Source organism: Vicia villosa, unplaced genomic scaffold (assembly GCF_029867415.1).
Source record: "Vicia villosa cultivar HV-30 ecotype Madison, WI unplaced genomic scaffold, Vvil1.0 ctg.000048F_1_1, whole genome shotgun sequence".
Lineage (NCBI taxonomy): Eukaryota > Viridiplantae > Streptophyta > Magnoliopsida > Fabales > Fabaceae > Vicia > Vicia villosa.
This window is the reverse complement of record NW_026704980.1, coordinates 1,101,764-1,120,901: the sequence shown is the minus strand read 5'-3', so window position 1 is coordinate 1,120,901 and position 19,138 is coordinate 1,101,764. Positions and strand designations below refer to the sequence as shown.

General features: G+C 33.6%; 2 protein-coding genes across 2 annotated transcripts; both read left to right on the top strand.

Moving 5' to 3' along the window:
* Positions 1 to 6,279: 6,279 nt before the first annotated feature.
* LOC131623045 (G-type lectin S-receptor-like serine/threonine-protein kinase At1g34300) lies at positions 6,280 to 9,365 on the top strand. The gene has a single exon (XM_058894067.1). The coding sequence runs from the start codon at positions 6,444 to 6,446 to the stop codon at positions 8,964 to 8,966; it is 2,523 nt and encodes an 840-aa protein (XP_058750050.1). The 5' UTR covers positions 6,280 to 6,443; the 3' UTR covers positions 8,967 to 9,365.
* Positions 9,366 to 18,014: 8,649 nt separating this feature from the next.
* On the top strand, positions 18,015 to 18,831 carry LOC131623085 (uncharacterized). The gene is made up of 2 exons (XM_058894110.1): positions 18,015 to 18,169; positions 18,264 to 18,831. The coding sequence occupies exons 1-2, from the start codon at positions 18,015 to 18,017 to the stop codon at positions 18,829 to 18,831; spliced, it is 723 nt and encodes a 240-aa protein (XP_058750093.1).
* Positions 18,832 to 19,138: the final 307 nt, after the last annotated feature.

Here is a 19,138-nt window from a genome sequence, read left to right as displayed (position 1 = left end):
TTGTAAAAACAATACACATTTTCTCTCTGTTATATAAATTTGTTTTCTCTCTTTCGTAAAAACGATACACATTAACTATGCAAATATTTAATGGTCGTCACATTTTTTCCCCATCAAGATATGTTCTATGTTTAGTGTTTGTAGCATTTTTATCAAAATCTCCAGATTATGATCATATTGGCTGTATTACTTAATTATTTCTCTATTTGTTTTTTTAATTTTTTTCTTCGCTAAATTTGTTATGAACGGTTAATTTTTTTTTGGTGTACTTCTTATTACCATGATAGCCATCTTTTTAAACAGAAACCTAATATATGATGGCAGAATTCATTGAGACCAGGTGTAAATTTAAAAATTTCAACCGTTAAAAGAATTGATCAAACGGTCATATTAAATGAAATTAAAAAATAAAATAATATGTGGCCTATTCTTTCCCCTAAAAATCTAGACTATTTATAACACCGTTTGATTGAATGCTATTAACGGTTAAGATTTGGTGTATGTGTTAACACTAGGTGTCAATGAATCATGCATCATATATATATATATATATATATATATATATATATATATATATATATATATATATATATATATATATATATATATATATATATTTACTCCATGAGTAAATTATTATGACTTACTCCAAATCTAGATCGTTGATTATTCTGAAGCTAATGGTTAAAAATAATAAGTAATTAAATGTGGAGAGAGAAAATTATTCCTTATTATTTTTAACCAATAGATTGAAAAGAATTAATGGTCAAGATGTGGAGTAAGTTATAATAACTTACTCTTGGTCGTCAGGGGGTGGCCTTGACATCAAATCTCAAGCGTTAATACAGACCTTTATTAGGAGGAATGGGTGGCATGATGGTCGCCAGGGGGTGGCCTTGAAAATTTTACCCTTTGAAACACCTTTTCTTTTCTTAACTCCTCAAGCATGGAAGCATGAGGTTGATGGGTCATTCTAGTGAACATGTTTCTCCTCGCCTAGTCAAAATTTATTCTTTGCCTCTATCACGTTCCTTTCCTCCAATGAATGGGGGTTCATCCTCTTTGCAAAGAACAAAAATAATATGTTATAATTAATTATAAGCAATGTATAAAACAAGAAATCAAGAGAGTATCTTATGAAGAAAAATCATCAATGTCGAGAGATCTCCCTCAAATCTAAGCAAGTCTCTCACTCCCATAATAGCAAAAAGCTCTAATAGGTTGACTGCCTCTCTCTATCTCACTAAGTTTGGATGGTTCATAACCCATGATAACAATGGGCTTTCCTTTCCAGCATAGGGGAAACCTATGAGCCTCATCTTATTTGTACATGACCTCGGACATGGGAATTTCCCTCAACCGAAAAAAACTTGTCCTTCTAATTTTTGTAGTTTGAAGTATACGGGGAGAGAATAACTTGCCTAGGGATAACACTCATAGAGGCTCATCCACTATTGTTGACCCCCTTAGTCTCATAGAAGGAGAATAATATGTCAAATGTAAGTGTGATATTGAGGCCCCAATAGAGGATCTTAAAACCTCTGATGAATTCCAGTTGTTCGAATGTAGTTTGAGAACGGGAAACAATAACAATCTTTAAGGTGTTGAATTGTTGAAGGGTAAAGGAACTATAAACCTCAAAGTCCTATATCACCATGATATAAAACTAAAAATACTCATCCTCCACCCCAAGGTTACCGCGTGTAGATCTTCATGCCCGACAAATACGACTCTAATAGCACATTAGACTCATTCGTAGTGTTGAACAACTCCAAATCTAACTAGGAAGCATGTATTCAATCGTCTTCAATACAGATTGAGTCGATGTTCACAACCTCTTCACAAAAAGAGCAATGATTAGAGATTAAAAGTAACATGGTAAGGTCTAGCTGGACCTAAAGAAGAAGACAATTAATAACTATAACTATCAATAGGTGATTCTCCCCCCAAACTATCACTTGATGAATTATCATAACTACATAAAATATCTATTTCTACAAACCTCTAATTTACTCACCTTGTACCCCCTTTCGAGCTTTCGGGGCTATATGACCCTCTCAAATGAGTCATACTCTCAAACAAATACCATGAAAAAAGAAAGGAAAACACAGAAGAAGTAGGATATTACTTGATATCATGAGTATTTGTTGTCGATTCAAGACATGAAAGGGAGAGTAACATTGATATGAGAAATATTTATAGATTTTGAGTGGTAGACAAAATGATGGTTGCATTTAAAACTAACTTCTTAAGGTTGCGAGAATTAGGGATAGGCTATTAGTTACTCCTAATCCCAAGACGTTTGTAAATCATCACAACTAGTACAAACAACCAACATACACTAACCGATTTAGGTAAGAGATTGTCACATATAAAAAAATTAGAACAAACTCGCCCAAAAATGTGTGTTCGTTAAGTTGCGCTAGACAACTGCTAACTGATCTTAAAAAAACACTTCGCTCCTACAAAACTCATATTTAAGAAACCATGTACATAAGTATCATACATGATTATTAGACTCATGGTTTTAAGCCATAAAGATTGAATCAATGGTAACAATCATAACAGGTCACTTACGAAATTTGAGATACTCACTTGTGATTCAATGAATTCAACATTTTACTTTATATTGTTAGGATTAATGGTAATTTAGAAAGTTTAGACTTTACATAGTTTGTGGGAATAGGAATTCAAAATCAAGGTGTAAAAAATAAATTATTCTAATGGGCTTTTAGTGTAAAATCTAGTCTACATAGGAGTTGACCCAATTCAAAATGAAAAGTTCTCTACGGTGCTTTGTGGTTGTGGATAAACTATTTGTAAAATTGTTTACGAAGTTCTCGCTAGAAAACTAATTATCTCCACTTAAAATTTTCATAGTACCAATGAAAAGTCTTAACTAAACATCACTAGAAGGAATTGAAAGTTGAAAGCTTCCGTAATTGTTTTTTTTAATCCGTGAAAGACCAGCAGTAAGCACCACACACTCTCGAAAAATCAACACGTTATAGTTTCAGTTTTTTTTTTTTCTGGTTTGAATTGGACACTATTAAAAAAAAATGAGTGTTTTTTAAAATCAATTATCTTTTACTCGGTTTGAATCCTTCAAAGTAACTGGGATCTTATTATATAAAATGGACTATCAAATTAAATTTATATTCTAATCTAATTTTTTTCTTTTTCTTTGCATTTAATGAATGAATAATTTTGTTTTATTTATTTATTTTTTGAAATCTCTCAATTGATTAACCCTTTTAAATTTGTAGAAAATATAACATAATCAGAGTAAGATATCATGCATAATAATTCAAGAGTGTTACACATAATCTCTATCATATAAAACGGAATAAAAAATGCAGCTCCTAATCTAACCCTAATTCTCTCTCTTTTCTCTGTATTTAATGAATGATTTTGTTTTATTTAATTTTTTTTGAAATCTCCCAATTAATTAACCCTTTATTAAATAAAAAATAATTTGAAGGCGAAGCACAATTATAATAAATTAATAAAAACAATTGAAAAAAATCATGAAAAATAAAAGCACGATTACAAAAGAAAACAATGATTTTAAAATAATAAAATAAAATTGAGGATATTTTAGTAAATATATTAATTTATTAAATATCAAAAGTCACATTTCTCCCCCCCCCCCTCCGATTTCCCCCGACTCGGGGAATGCAAAAAGTGTGATTTGGATCGATTTCGCTCCCCTCCCCTCCTCTCCCCTTCTAAAAATTGAATAATGATGCTAAGCCGATGTTGTGGGGTTTTGATTGCTTTAGTCGTTGTCATTGGAGTTTATGACAGCTCCCAAAGTTTATGTGATGGGGCTTCAACCCTATTAGTCGTACCTCATACTCATTGCTATCTTTCATGATCAAAGGAAAGACAATTTAGTGAAAAATTATTTGTTTACTACAATGTTCGTAGGATGTTATATATGCCATGTTTTTTCTTGTACAATAAGTGAATGCAAAATTTAACAAATTTGATTTATTTTGCCACTGATTGCTTGTTATGGGGCTGGTGTCGCATGCTTTCCTTGGTGTTAGACACTTTTGTTTATCAACTCACATTGTCATGCTTCTCTATTAAACTCAATGACTAATGTAGGAAGGCTGGGTGTGCGTATTGAAGAAATCACGCGTCAAAAAGGTTCGACAGAAATTGTGCAAGTTTGACATCCGATGTCAGAATAACTATTATTATACCTTTTCGGATAGGGATTCAGCTCACGGGTCCAACTCATAGTTTCAATGTGACATATTACTTTCTGAGCCATTCTATTTTATTTCAGGCCCGAAAACAACATTTTAATATTTTTTGTAATTTTCTATTTATTTTTATTTTGGATTAAAAGTCTATTTGGGTTTCTTTTTCTATATTTACAAACTTGAATGCGTGAATGTAGGGACTCTGACTACAGTAAAAATTAGAAAAAAAAGAATGGTCTATATATATGTAATATACATAGAATACATAAAAAATTAGAAAAAAAATTAATGTAAATAAATATAAAAATAAAATTATAATAAAACATTAAAAAATTACAGTGATTATAATTTTTATTAAATAAAAAAATAATTTGAATGCGAAGAAATAAATTGATAGAAGCAATAGAGAAAAATCACGAAAAATAAAAGCAGAAACACAAAAGAAAACAATGATTTTGAAATAATAAAATAAAACTGAGGATATTTTAATATATTAATTTATTAAATATCAAAAGTCACATTCCCTCTCTTGCTCTCTGATTTTCTCCGATTCGGAGGACGCAAAAAGTGTGATTTGGAGGGATTTTGCTCCCCTCCCCTCCTCTTCCCTCCCAATCTCCCAATCAAAACCCCACCTCATCCGGCTTAGCATCATTATTCACATTGTCCGGAATAGGGATGTCAACTTGCCTCCGTTAGCGGGGATCTCCGTGGGGATTCTCCGTTTGGGGCCCCAAAGATGGGGAATTTTCCCCCCGCGGGGATGGGGATCGGGATCAAAGTCTCCCCGAAGGCACTTCGGAGACGGGGGTGGCGTAAATATCCCCCGCCCCGTGGAGTCCCCGCCCCGAATAAAATAGCATAATATCCTTAATTTATATATAATTTTAAATTATTATGTACGTTTATTTGACATTTTATATAATTAATCTTATACACAAATTTAAAATATATATATTGTTAGTAAAAGAGTGATATGAATGATTTTTTCATTTTTTTTAGTTTGAAAATTTTGTTCGATATTATAGATTAAATATTGTAAAAACAATATATTTATTGGTTAGTTTTTGAAGCTTTTACTATTAATTTGGTTTAAAATTATATATAAAAAAAATCATGTTTATAGATCTCCGCATGAACCGTGGGGATCCGTGGGGACCCGCGGGGATCCGCGGGGACGGGGATGGGGGACAAAATCCCCCCGAAGCGGGGATGGGGAATAGATCCGTCCCCCCCCCCCCCCCGCCCCATTGACATCCCTAGTCCGGAACAGCTTTTGGAAACATGTTGGAGTGCACCATATCTAAAAGATCTCCGCATGAACCGTGGGGATCCGTGGGGACCCGCGGGGATCCGCGGGGACGGGGATGGGGGACAAAATCCCCCCGAAGCGGGGATGGGGAATAGATCCGTCCCCCCCCCCCCCCCGCCCCATTGACATCCCTAGTCCGGAACAGCTTTTGGAAACATGTTGGAGTGCACCATATCTAAAACCGGTAAAAATAGAAAATCTATTAAGAATTTTGTTTCTATAACAAACAGTTTCGAAAAATGCACTTCTGAAACAATTTAGGTGGATTTTGAAAATGCGTTTTCGAATAGACGCAATTTTTCATTCAAAAATCAGCTTCAATGCTATGAATTGAAGAAAGTTTACCTTAAATTGTAACTTTTTATGCTCTCTTTGACATGATAAATACTTGAAACTTGGTTTAAATATGAAAAACCGATTGATAAATGATAAAGTTTTTTGGAAGATATTGTTTATGAGCTGAAATGAGGTGAATGAAATACTTCATACAACAATGTGGTATAAAAATAATATTTTTTAGAATGTTTTTTGGATACATTTTTAAAATCCCTTAAAATTTGATTTGAGATATAATCAAAGATACGTCTCCAAAAACAATTTGAGATTTTCATATTCTTTTCATCCCTTAAACAAAGAAATTCCCTTTTGATACTGGTGCAAAGTGTATTATGGATCACATAATAAACTTCAAAATGAGAAGTTGTTTTCAAAAGAACGTCACACACGGCTGAAAATTACACAAAACAAAACAAAGAAATGAATATCCCTGATTGGTGAAGACTAAGCCAAGTCAAAGTCTTCCATTTCCCACACCATTCTCATCACTACAAATCACTACAAACTCTCAATTTCCACACACAAAACCAAAACACCTTACAAATGCATCCAACAACACATTCAAACAAACAACCTCAAACATGTTCCACTTTCTATTCTTAACCTTTCTCATCTTCACCGCCGTCGTCACCGCCGTCAACCCTGGCTCCACTCTCTCCGCTTCCGACACCAACCAATCATGGTCCTCCCCATCTTCCACTTTCTCCCTCCGCTTCGTCCCCGTCGATCCCCCAACCTCCCCTCCCACCTTCCTCGCCGCCATCGTCTACTCCGGCGGAGCTCCCACCGTCTGGACAGCCAGTAACTCCAACTCCAGCTCCATCCCCGTCGACTCCGCTGGTTCCCTCCAGTTCCTAACCAACGGCCTCCTCCGTCTCGTCAACGGTTCCGGCTCCACCGTCTGGGACTCCGGAACCGCCAACCGCAACGCAAAGTCAGCCTCAGTTGAAGAAAGTGGCAGATTGGTGATCTCGAATGGAACGGCTGATATTTGGTCTAGCTTTGATCATCTTACCGATACGCTTTTGCCTTCTCAGAATTTCAGTGTTGGTATGGCTTTGAAATCTGGTTCTTATTCGTTTAATTTATCCAACATTGGGAATATGAGTTTGTTTTGGAATAATAGTGTAGACTTTTGGACTCTAGGGTTGAATTCTACTGTGAAACAGAATTTGAGTTCACCTGTTTTGAGTTTAACATCTATTGGGATTCTGCAACTTTCTGATGTGAATTTTAGTACTCCTGTTGTTTTTGCTTATAGTAGTGACTATGCTGATGCTGGTAGTGGTGGGAGTGATGTTCTTAGGATTTTGAAATTGGATAGTGATGGGAATTTGAGGATTTATAGTACTTCTAGAGGTAGTTCGAATCCGATTGTTAGATGGTCTGCTGTTCAAGATCAGTGTCAGGTTTATGCTTACTGTGGGAACTATGGTATATGTAGTTATAATAATACGAATCCGATTTGTGGGTGTCCCTCGCGGAATTTTGAGATGGTTAGCGGTGTTAGGCAAGGGTGTAGGAGGAAAGTGAGCCTTGGTAGTTGTCGAGGGAATGAAACTATGTTGACGTTGGATCATACTCAGTTGTTGACTTATCCGCCTGATACTCAGTCGCAGGCGTTTTTTATTGGTATATCGGCGTGTAGAGGAAATTGTCTTTCGGGTTCGGGTGCTTGTTTTGCTTCTACTTCTATGTCGGATGGAACGGGACAGTGTTATATTAAGTCGGAGGATTTTGTGAGTGGTTATCAAAGTCCAGCGTTACCTAGTACTTCTTATGTCAAGGTTTGTCCGCCTTTGGATCCGAATCCACCGCCGTCTTCAGGGGAGACGGTGAAGGAAAAGAGTTCGAGAGTACAGGCGTGGATTGTTGTGGCTGTTGTTTTGGGAACTCTTTTAGGAGTGGTTGCTATTGAAGGTTGTTTTTGGTTTTGTTGTTGTAGAAAAACTTCAAGGTTTGGTGTATTGTCGGCTCAGTATGCTCTTCTTGAGTATGCTTCTGGTGCGCCGGTTCAGTTCACGTACAAGGAGCTTCAGCGCTCGACAAAAGGGTTCAAGGAGAAGCTTGGAGCGGGTGGATTTGGGGCAGTGTATAGAGGAGTTCTTGTTAACAAAACTGTAGTTGCGGTGAAACAGCTCGAAGGAATTGAACAAGGTGAGAAACAGTTTAGGATGGAAGTTGCAACTATAAGCAGTACTCATCATCTTAATTTGGTGAGACTTATTGGTTTTTGCTCGGAAGGGCGCCACCGGCTTTTAGTGTACGAGTTCATGAAAAACAGTTCACTGGATAATTTTTTGTTCTTGAAAGAAGAGCAATCGGGGAAACAGTTGAATTGGGAGTATCGGTTCAATATCGCGCTTGGCACTGCAAGAGGAATCACATACCTTCATGAGGAGTGCCGCGACTGCATAGTCCACTGTGATATCAAACCTGAAAACATTCTCTTGGACGATAATTACGTCGCCAAAGTCTCTGATTTCGGTCTTGCAAAGCTCGTGAATCCGAAAGACCATAGACACAGAACCTTGACAAGCGTGCGGGGAACAAGAGGATATTTAGCCCCTGAGTGGATTGCAAATCTTCCTGTAACATCTAAATCCGATGTTTACAGCTACGGCATGGTTTTGTTAGAGATTGTGAGCGGAAGGCGGAACTTTGATGTTTCCGATGAAACAAATCGGAAGAAGTTCTCTATTTGGGCCTATGAAGAGTTTGAGAAAGGCAACATCAAAGGGATTTTGGATAAAAGACTTGCAGATATAGAAATCGATATGGAGCAAGTTATGAGAGCGATCAAGGTATGCTTTTGGTGCATCCAAGAGCAACCGTCACAAAGACCTATGATGAGCAAAGTTGTTCAAATGCTAGAAGGTGTAAAAGAAATTGAGAAGCCACCTCCTCCTAAATTTGTTGCCGAAGGACCTGTTAGCGGAACCAGCACCTACATTAGTAGCAACGTTAGCGCGTTGTCCACAATTGGAGCCTCGCCAAATGTTCCTTCATCATCATCTTCAATTCAAACTAGTGGTGTTTCAAACTTTGCCTCGGGAAGAAACCCCGAGAAGGCAACTTCATCCCTTTTACAGTCAGACCTATGAATTTGGATTCACTACTGTTTCCAAAGTCATTCATTTGTGCAGTTACCGTAAAATCAAATATCTGTTTGAAATCTGGATCCTCTGATCTTGATCTAACGGTCACCGACGTGGCGATTGTGTGAATGCGAGATTTTGGCAATCTGGATTGCAGATCAATATTTGAAACTGCATTTATTTTTTATGATCACGGTCGCATTGGCTCGGGATTTATGCTGGAACTGCAAAAGTAAGTTTTGCTGATCAAATACAATGTACGATATAATATATAGTACATATATTCTGTAAGATATAGGAGATTGCAAGTTTACACTTGAAAGTAATTATCTGTATTTAATTCCTGAAATTTCTGGTTATTGTGCATGTCCATGCAGCAGAAGTTTTATATCAAGACTACTGAAACTTATTTGTGCATTTTCTCGTTTTTAATTTTATTTAGTATTTATAAAGACTATTATTGTTCAAGATATGGTGCCATCTAAGGTGGGGGCTCAAGTAAATCCCTCACCTATGCACCATTCAGTTTAGATCAAATAATTCTATATGAGCACATAGGATCCCTTTGCAATCACTTTTTTTCTTCAACTTCTGCCTCTTTAGGTATGGAAGCACTCCAACTCATCCCCTCACTCTTTCCTCTATGTAGTCTTCACTCTCATCAGCCATTCTAATCTGCTTTAATAAACTCACTATTGTTTGCTTCCACTCACCGCGTTCCTCCATCAATTTCTCCAACTCGAATCTGATCTTTCATTCTTATCTACTACCTCATGGACTAGAAAATGAGGTTTTCCATCACACTCAGTGTAATTAGATTTTAACTCAACCTTAAAGAAAGCATTATGAATTTGGATTATTCAATTTCAATTTTAATGGTATCTTGATTCTGGACAATATTTTGGATAGGTTTTGTGTGGATTTTTTTCTCAAAATTTAAAAAAAAAAATATTGATTCTCAAAATAACTGGGTTTGTTTATATATGTTTTTAGCGATAAACAAAAAAAATGGTTCTTGATTCTCAAAATAATTGGGTTTGTTTATATATGTTTTTAGAGATAAACATGAATGAATGAGAAATGGTTAATATCAATGTATGATTAGAAGATTGAGAACCACAAAAAGGCAATATGAAATTATGAATAAGATGATTTTGAACATTTTTTTCCAGAATCTTTTGTGTTAGTTTGGTGAGAAATTTTTGGCTTTGTCTTGGAAAAATCCTAATATGTGGGCACATTACTTGACAGTAGTTAGATTAAGAAATTTCATCAATGAAGCACCATTGAACATGACATGACAGAGATAAAGGGGTAAGAGTGTGTTTGAATTATGAGATTGGAAAAAACTAAATTTGTATGTACCATTCACCGTGAAACACCTAATATGTTTATATGTTCACCCTAGCCTTAACCTCAAGATATAGGTAGTTCAATTATGATTTGTAAATTTCCATTATATATATATATAAAAGATAAACTAATATAATTCAACCAAAATTCAGTCTATTTTTAACTAAATAATATATTAAACAACAAATTTAACATGGATGCCACTAATAATACATACAAACATTTCATCTTAAAAATAATTTTCATCTAATTGTTGACAAGATTAAATAAAATCTCTCATCTTAAAAATCATTTCTTCTCTCAATTATTGGAAGAGTGCAATTAGTCATAACTGTCATTCAAAACACGTTTCTTCCGAATTTTAACATCTATTTTTGGCCTCTCAGAAGTGGATAAATTTTTTTATCTGAAGAGGCATAAATCAAATAAAAGTGATTATTAGTTCTTAGCACAAATTCTACAAACATTCATGTGAAGGAGGATTGAACATTAGATCTCTTTCTCATATTAATGAAACTTCAAAGTTATATTTTTGTTGGGAATTGGCTCAATCGCAATATCAATGGCAAGGATGAAACCAACCCTATGATAAGCACATTGAGTGTCTCTTTATTTTTCTAATATATCTTTTTGAAGGTGGAGCTGCCTCCTCCACTTCATACCTTTGTTTTTTTTTTTAACAAAACATTTGCCTTTTTGTAAAAGAATAAAAGATATTAATTTGTCCATTCCTTGATTTAGATGCATGATGCATCAATTATAGTAAGACTATGATTCCTTTTATAATCCTTACTATCTCGACAAAAGTAATAAAGTAAGCACCTTTCACTCTTTCAATTAATTACTTAATTCGAAATCCACTTTTTTACAATAGTTTACAATAGAAATGAGCGCACAATAGAAGTGAAGTTTCTTTAATACTAGTTATTTTATATTATTGAACGTTAAACTTTTGAAGAAAAAAAAAAGATATACATCTTCAATCTAAAGTTTTATTCAGTAAAATCACACCCGTAAAATAAGAGTGGTAAAACGGGTCTGATCCGTTGAACATGTTCGTTTTACTTGCATTTTAGTGCAGGAAAGGTTAAGAGTTTAAGTTTACAACCTTTAACGTGATTGTCTCGCTCCCCTCTATTTTTTGTGGACTTTTGCGAGCACAAATATTTACACTAATTTTTGTATTTTTAAACTTAAAAGGTGCAGTGTCCGCAGGTCTGTCTCGCCCGTCATCACTTTCAGTGTGGGACGGGGCAATGTTTTAAATTTGTATCCTTAAGTATGTCCGTTCCTTCTTACTTAATTTTTTGTGTGCAGATTTTTAAAGGTAATACCTTAAGATTTTGGGCTGAAATGTGGTGTCTCCCTCTCTTGTGATCCTGGAGCATTGATCTCATTGGTGCTCCCAACTCTCTCGAACTCCACAATAGTGGAATCAGAGCTTTTGGTTCGATCTAGGAATAATGGTTCTTAGTATGCTCTATGGTTGTAGCTTTGTCTGATCTTCCACATAAGAAAAGAGTGTTGGGGGGGGGGGGGTCCGGGAGAGTCGGGAGCACCAATAGTTGTATCAGAGCCGTAGTTCGGCTTGGTGGGAGGAGCAGGAGTTGGATCCGGTGTTGGATCCTGTTATAGGATGTGGGGGACTGACACTTGTGGGAGAGAGTGTTGGGTGCAAGTGTGAGTGGTTAAAGTCTCACGTTGCCTATGAATGAATGAAATGTTGGATTTATAAGAGAGATGACCCATTTACCTAATACCTTAAGGTTTTGGGTTGAGATGTGATGTCTCCCTCTCTTGTGATCCTGAAGCATTGGTCTCATTGGTGCTCCCGACTCTTCCGGAATCTCCAACACCTTCGACCCGTTCATTTATATGAATATATTATTCTACATAATCGTGAGAGGTAGAAGTTTTTGTTGTTTCACTGAGAGTTTCCGTTGCATTTTGGAAAAACATTATGATGATTGTCTTGGCTTTCAAGAATTTGTTTTAAAGAAAAAATATATTTAAGGATTTTTCCTCTAACATGTTCCTATTTGTAATCGTTAATGTCAGTGATCTAGATAACATTATTTTGATCAGAGAGTCTGTAAACAATCGTAAGAATATAGCTTCTTCCGCATTTTCTGGAGCTTCTAGCATACCAGCAATTTCATAGATTTATGTGAAGTTTGTGTATGGGTAAGAGTGGCAATCGAGCATGCACGTCCTATTTATACCCACCCCGCAAAAGCTCACAAAAAATGGAATAGGGTGGGGCAGACATATAGTTGAGAGTGCAGACCTAAAACCTTAGTCCGTCCAACAAAAAATAGGTTTGGACGGGGGGCTTGTGGGAATTTCATCTTTTGAGTCTAAAAATTAAAAATAAAATGTTAATGCACACGGCCGCAAAAGCAACCAAAAATGGAGCAGGTGATGATATTAGAAGATACGAGCCTAAAACTTTGGTCCACCCTGCAAAAAAAATGTGAGTAAAATGGGCATGCCCAATGACCCTAACCCGTTTTGCCCCTCCTATGTACGGGTCTTCATGATTTAAACCTGCAAAAGGGTTAACATACAAAATTTTCAATAATCTCGTTTTTTATTTACTTTGTCAAAAATTCTTTTGCGTTTTAGCAAGATGAGCTAGACATTAGGGTCTATTGTGACATGGTGTGCCACAATTGTTGTTTTCATTATTGTTGGTGTTGTTGTCGACTTTAGCCATTGTTCTTTGTCTTGAGGCAGAAGACTATTCTAGATCTAGCCTTTTGACTCTTTGTGTCTTTTTCATATTTTTACCTAGGTTTCTATGTGCGGTTCTTTGATTTCGAGATCAAATAACAATTGTTCTACAAGAACCTTACCTTGCATAGACTAGTAAAAATAGAACTAATTTGAAATTTTAATAGGTTAGTGTTTATATACAAAATACATAGATATAAACAATACTTAAAATAATAATAATAATTGTTATATCTTTAAAACTAACATCAATCTCCCGCAACAACGCCATTTTGTTTGTTGAGAAACAAAACTAAGTTTTACAATTTTTGTATCCATGGAGACGGGTGGTTTTAAAGACCATTCAATAGTTTTTAAAATCGTAAGTAGGGAAGAATTGTATATTTATTGTGATGCGTAAAAGTAAATGCCAGTAAAATAAATGACAAAAAGTAAAATTGAGATTTTGGTGGTAACAGTAAGAAAACTTGCTAGGGGTAGATTTCATCATTATGTATCTATCATGCACATTCATAGGTCAGTAATATGCTTCTCTACTCAATTATTAATATTACCACATGTTTCTCTCATTTGTATCTCTTTTTGGTCTCAATGTCGTGAGATCGGTGCATTACCCAATTGCTGATATATCAGACTATTAACCAACAGAGAGCATTAAGTTCCAACAGTTATAAAGCAGAAAGATTCTACATCGATCCATACTACAGTACATGCAAATATTGAACCTAACCCTATATCTAAATGCTATTATCTAATAGATGATTATATTGGATCTATTAATGACTAACACCTTTCGATGTTAGGTCACATCATAAAAACGAGTTTTAGGAATCAAGGCTAAAACAAGCATTAAGATTAAAGATTCATCAATATTACAGCACAAGTAGAATTGCATAGAACTATGTGACATATTTAATATATGAATATTATGACTATAACTAACCCACAATAAATAAATTTTATCTATGCTTACTCATCGTAATGTAAGTGTCGGTAATCTCGTGAAGCTGATCTTGCAAGTTTATTTGTCCTCTCACTTGAGCAGCACTTCCGCCTTTAGGCTCCCTGTCTTATTCTCTTATTATAGACCAACCTAGTCCAATTTTGTACTACTTCAACCCACCGAATCCCTTTACAATGAATTAGAAACTCTTATATATAGGAAAAAATTTGAACGTCTCGCTAGGCACAACTTTCTTGTGCCTAGCACACCTACAACGTTCTTGCCATGTCTATTATCTTCCTTAGCAAGCAATCCTTCCATGACTTCCATGTGTTCTTATCCGCCTTTCCTTGCCTAGTGCATTATCCTTCGACTAGTGAGTTAACCTTTACTTCACCATTAAGCACTTGCATCTGGACATGCCATTCATTTTTTTCTTTGCATAGTGAATCCATAGATGGACATAGCAAGCTTGGCCATCTCTGGTTTTGCTTTGGCTTGGTATTTTCATGTTATATTGTGGCTTTCCAGAAATTTTCACTTGTTTTTAGTTATTATGTACTAGAAAATTCCAACCATGTATTTTCTTACTTTTCATAGATAAATTAGAGGTTTTTGTATGTATTGCTTATGAAATAAGTTAATAAGTGTATACATATTTCACGTAAATTTGTCACTTATCAGAAGGTATTTGATTTGATAGAATTAAATGAATATTTTCTCCCCCTTAGTAAATTTATTTAGGGTTTCATGCAAATATTTCACTTCCTTTTTCATTGAGACACAAGTCTCGCATGTTCCATCTTAGTTTTTAAAAATAGTCATTTCGTATTTTAATGTTTCATTACTCTTCTCTAAAGACTCAATATAGTCTTTAAGATTAAGGTTGTGCTCTATAATTTTATCATTTTCTTCTATTTAACTTAGCATTGAATTTTAACAATATCTTGTATGATAATTTTGTTACCTCATAGTTATCTTCGTGAGAAGCTTTCAAGAGAATTTCATATGTTTCTTTGGAAGAATATTCTTCAAATATTCTCATAGTCATCTTCTTCGTGAGAAGCTTTCAACCGAATTTCATCTTCTTCTTCGAAAGAAGATTCTTTGAAGATTCTACCAAAGGTTGACTATTTGAGGTTTCTCCTTGATGTTGAATCTCTGAATGAATTATTCAGTTGAACTTTATTCTCCTTAATTCTTTCAACGATTTCATTAGATGAGACTTCTTCTTCATATTCTTTTATGGATGAAGTTCCTTCATTTGAAGTTAAATCTCTTAAGGATCGTTCAACCATCTAGACTGCTATTTCGAAGGAGATTCCTGAAATTAATTTTTGTTTTTTACATTAGTTCTTTGATGAAGTTTCTATAGAATATTACATATTTGATCTCATTCCTTCATCCTCTAACAATTGAATAAACTCATTCAATTTATTGAGCACTTTTTCCTTCTTGTATTTTTCCTAAATAATCATAAAAATTTCCATCTCTCGATTTAAGGATTGGATCAGGTTTCTAATTCCAATTCTTAAATATTAGATATTTGTTAGTAAAGAAAGTTCTAATATTATTTCCAAGCTTTCTAAGGGTTGAAAAGCATTTATGAAGGAAGCATTCATCTTCTTCTCCTCGTGTTCATTCTCTCTTATTCGATTCTTGGAGAAACTTCATAAATCATTTCAAGAGTGTCTCTCATTTCCTTAGCAAAATTACAATTATGGACATAGAAAGATTGATTTTCCTCTAAAAACATAACTAAAATTTTTTTGTTTTAAAATCAATTTCAAGCTTTCTCTTTACCTCTACGGTCTAAAGAAAATCGTGTTTATTTATTACTTCGTCATTAACATGGTAAGGAGGGACAAATAGACCATAGATTATAATTTCTTATAATTCATGATCAAGACTTGAATGAATATTTTAAATATCCACAATTCAAATCTATATCACCATTAAATAATGGGGATTGGTTAGAAAATTCCTCTTGTTAAAAAGAATGTTGAAAGTTATCCGCCTCATGAGAAGATTAGTCTTTAAAACAAAAGTTAGGCTCTAATGTCACTTGTTGAACATGTGACTCCATACACAAAAGGTGAAAATTGTGGAAATTTAAAAATTGTGGAAATTTAAAAATTGTGGAAATTTAAAAATTGTTGATTTAAAATAAAATAATTTTTCGAAAATGGAGTTTGAAAACATTATATCAAAAACATTTGAAAATGCAGGTAAAATTAGATGTAAAGAAATTAAGTGGAAAATAAAGGAGATAAGGGAAGAGAGAACCACACAAGAAATTTATAGAGATTCGGTCTAAAGAAGTCACATGCTCCTCTCCTCAAGAAATGATCTTGAGAGTATCAATAATTTTTTTGAGATCTTTTAAAGGTTGGGCCCACAAACCCCCTTATACAAGGAAGTAAATTTGCAGGCTAACTTTCAATCAAACAACAAATTATGACTTGAAGCGGTTAGTCTCAAAACGAAACAACTAATAGAGTTTTGAGCGGTTAGTCTCTAAGCCAAACGAAGATTTTGCATAGGATGATCTCGAACTAGGATGGAGTTTTGAATTGGCTATCCTTTGAATCAAATCAAGGTTTTATACATGCTGACCATGAACCAAACCGAGATTTTACTGGGCTGATGTTGAATCTAATGAGATTTTAACTCTGATGAACTTAGAATCCGAGTGAAATTTTACACCAAACTGATCTTGAACTAATAGAGCTTTTTACCAGCTGAGCTCAAGAGTCATTGCGAAGATTTTTCACTAGTTATTTTTCACGAACTAAAAAGAGAGCTTTTTTTCAATGGCAGAACTCACAAACCAAACAAAAACCTATATTAATCCACCAAAACAAACAAAGAGCTTTTACAATGGTTTAGCTCCAAACCAAAACAATCACTACCTAAGAAAGAAATATTTACTCAAAATATAAATCTATTCTTTGTAAATTTACAATTTAGTCCTCATTCAAAACAAGATTCCTCACAAAATATTTGACATCATTATGCCCAGTGGCGGATCTAGAAATATTTGACAGTGGGGGCAAATTTATTGTCTAATATTCATTAAAATTTATATTTTATATTTCCAAAATATTTTTTTTTACTAAAAAGATATTCATTCATTCAAATTAAAAAATACATTCAAAATTTTAAAACTAAAAAAAATCTATATATAGACCACCATTTTTTAATATAGTACTATATTTTATATTACGGTATATATTTAATGTTAAATATATGATACAAATTAAAAGCATCAATTATTACAATTGATACTAATTTATTTTACTTTATCTCTTACTTAAATGTTTATATTTATTTCTTATTAATTTTGGTTCATATGAGTACAATTAATTTTTTTATGGGGACAAATTTTAATATTAAGAATATCTACTTAATATAAATGTAAAGAAGTCATGATGGCAACCCTAGCCACATGTCATTCTTACAACAATCTAAATCACATGTTATCATGAAAATAAGACCTTAATTATACAAACCTAATAATAATAATAATAATAATAATAATAATAATAATAATAATAATAATAATAATAATAATAATAACAATAATAATTTATTAAAAATGTTGTTTGGAATAATAATTTTACTATAAACAAAGTAATAATAATATTAATAATAAATTATGATATAATATTCATCTAATAATAAATAATAAAATAATTATAATTATAATAATAAAAATAAAAATAATATAATATAATATTCAGCTACTATGAATAAAATTTTATATTTATAAAAGTTATAATTACTTATCTATTTTGCAATAGTAGAAAATATAAAAAAATCTGAATACAATTTTAATATATATTAATTAAGAAGAAATAAATAAATATTAAACAAAATAAATATTTATGTATATAAATAAATATTTTTTATAAATAATTTATAATCAAGAAAAATAAAATAAATAATAATAATAATAAATTATCCATTTGTAGAAGGTTTTTGTGGACAGGGAAAACTGATAACAGTAGAAAAAGTCCAATAGCATGGAATACAATTTGCAGACCAAAGCAGAGTGGGGACCTCCACATTCTGAATCTTACTATCTGGAATCAAACTACACTGTTGAAGTGCCTGTGGAATATTCAGAGAAAAGCAGACAATCTTTGGGTGCACTGGATCCATGCATACTACTTGAAAGGTAAACCTCTTTTTGAAGTAATGCACAACACTAACTGGACATGGATATTCACAAACATCATGAAACAGCGAGATCACATTCCCCTCATTTCTAGTGTTTGGGATTCCATGGCTGCAAATCTGAAGTTCCCAATGAAAGATGTTTACAACTGCCTGCTGAATGCTGGAACTGTGGAGTGGAACAATCTGATTAGGTTTAATCCGGCTAGACCTCATGCTGTTTTTTGTCTATGGATGCAATGCCATGGCAGACTACCTACAAAGGAGAGAATGTGTCGCTTTGGGTTCATTGGTGATGCTATATGCAGCATGTGTGGAAGAGATAATGAAAACTTGCACCATGTTTATTTTGACTGCCATAGTTCATTGGCTATCTGGTGCTCTATTCTCAATTGGATTGGTATCATTCATACACCCCGACCGTGGACTGAAGAATTTCATTGGATTCTTGCTAATACTAAAAAGAAGGGATGGAAAGCAAAGCTGTTAAAACTTGCTTTTACTGAAACCATATATGGCATATGGCAATTTCGCAATAGCAAAGTTTTTGGCAACAATGCATACACTGAACACACTACAACTCTGAGTATCATAGATTGCATTATGCACAGAGGATGGATTGATAGAAAACTCAGGAACCACATAGCTAGCTTTTTACTATAAGTTGAGTTTTGCTTAGGGTGGATCTAGTCCATTTTTGAACAGCTGGATCTTGGATCGCTTTGCTTTGTAACTGTTTTTGAATTAATGATAATTCTCTCTTTGATTCAAAAAATAAATAAATAAATAAATAAATTATCCATTTTTATTTTTCTATGATGCAATGTCAACAAATATATTATATATAGATATATAATCATCAAATATGTTATATTGACACTATATTAATTATTAATAATTACAAATAATAATAATAGCAATAATAACAAGAATAAAAATAAAAAATAATATAATTATATCTCTATATTTT

Coding starts and splice junctions, on each gene's coding strand:
- LOC131623045 (XM_058894067.1), top strand. CDS start 6,444: ATGTTCCACTTTCTATTCTTAACCTTTCTCATCTTCACCGCCGTCGTC.
- LOC131623085 (XM_058894110.1), top strand. CDS start 18,015: ATGGAATACAATTTGCAGACCAAAGCAGAGTGGGGACCTCCACATTCT. Junction 18,170..18,263: donor CCATGCATACTACTTGAAAG/GTAAACCTCTTT, acceptor CCTCATTTCTAG/TGTTTGGGATTCCATGGCTG.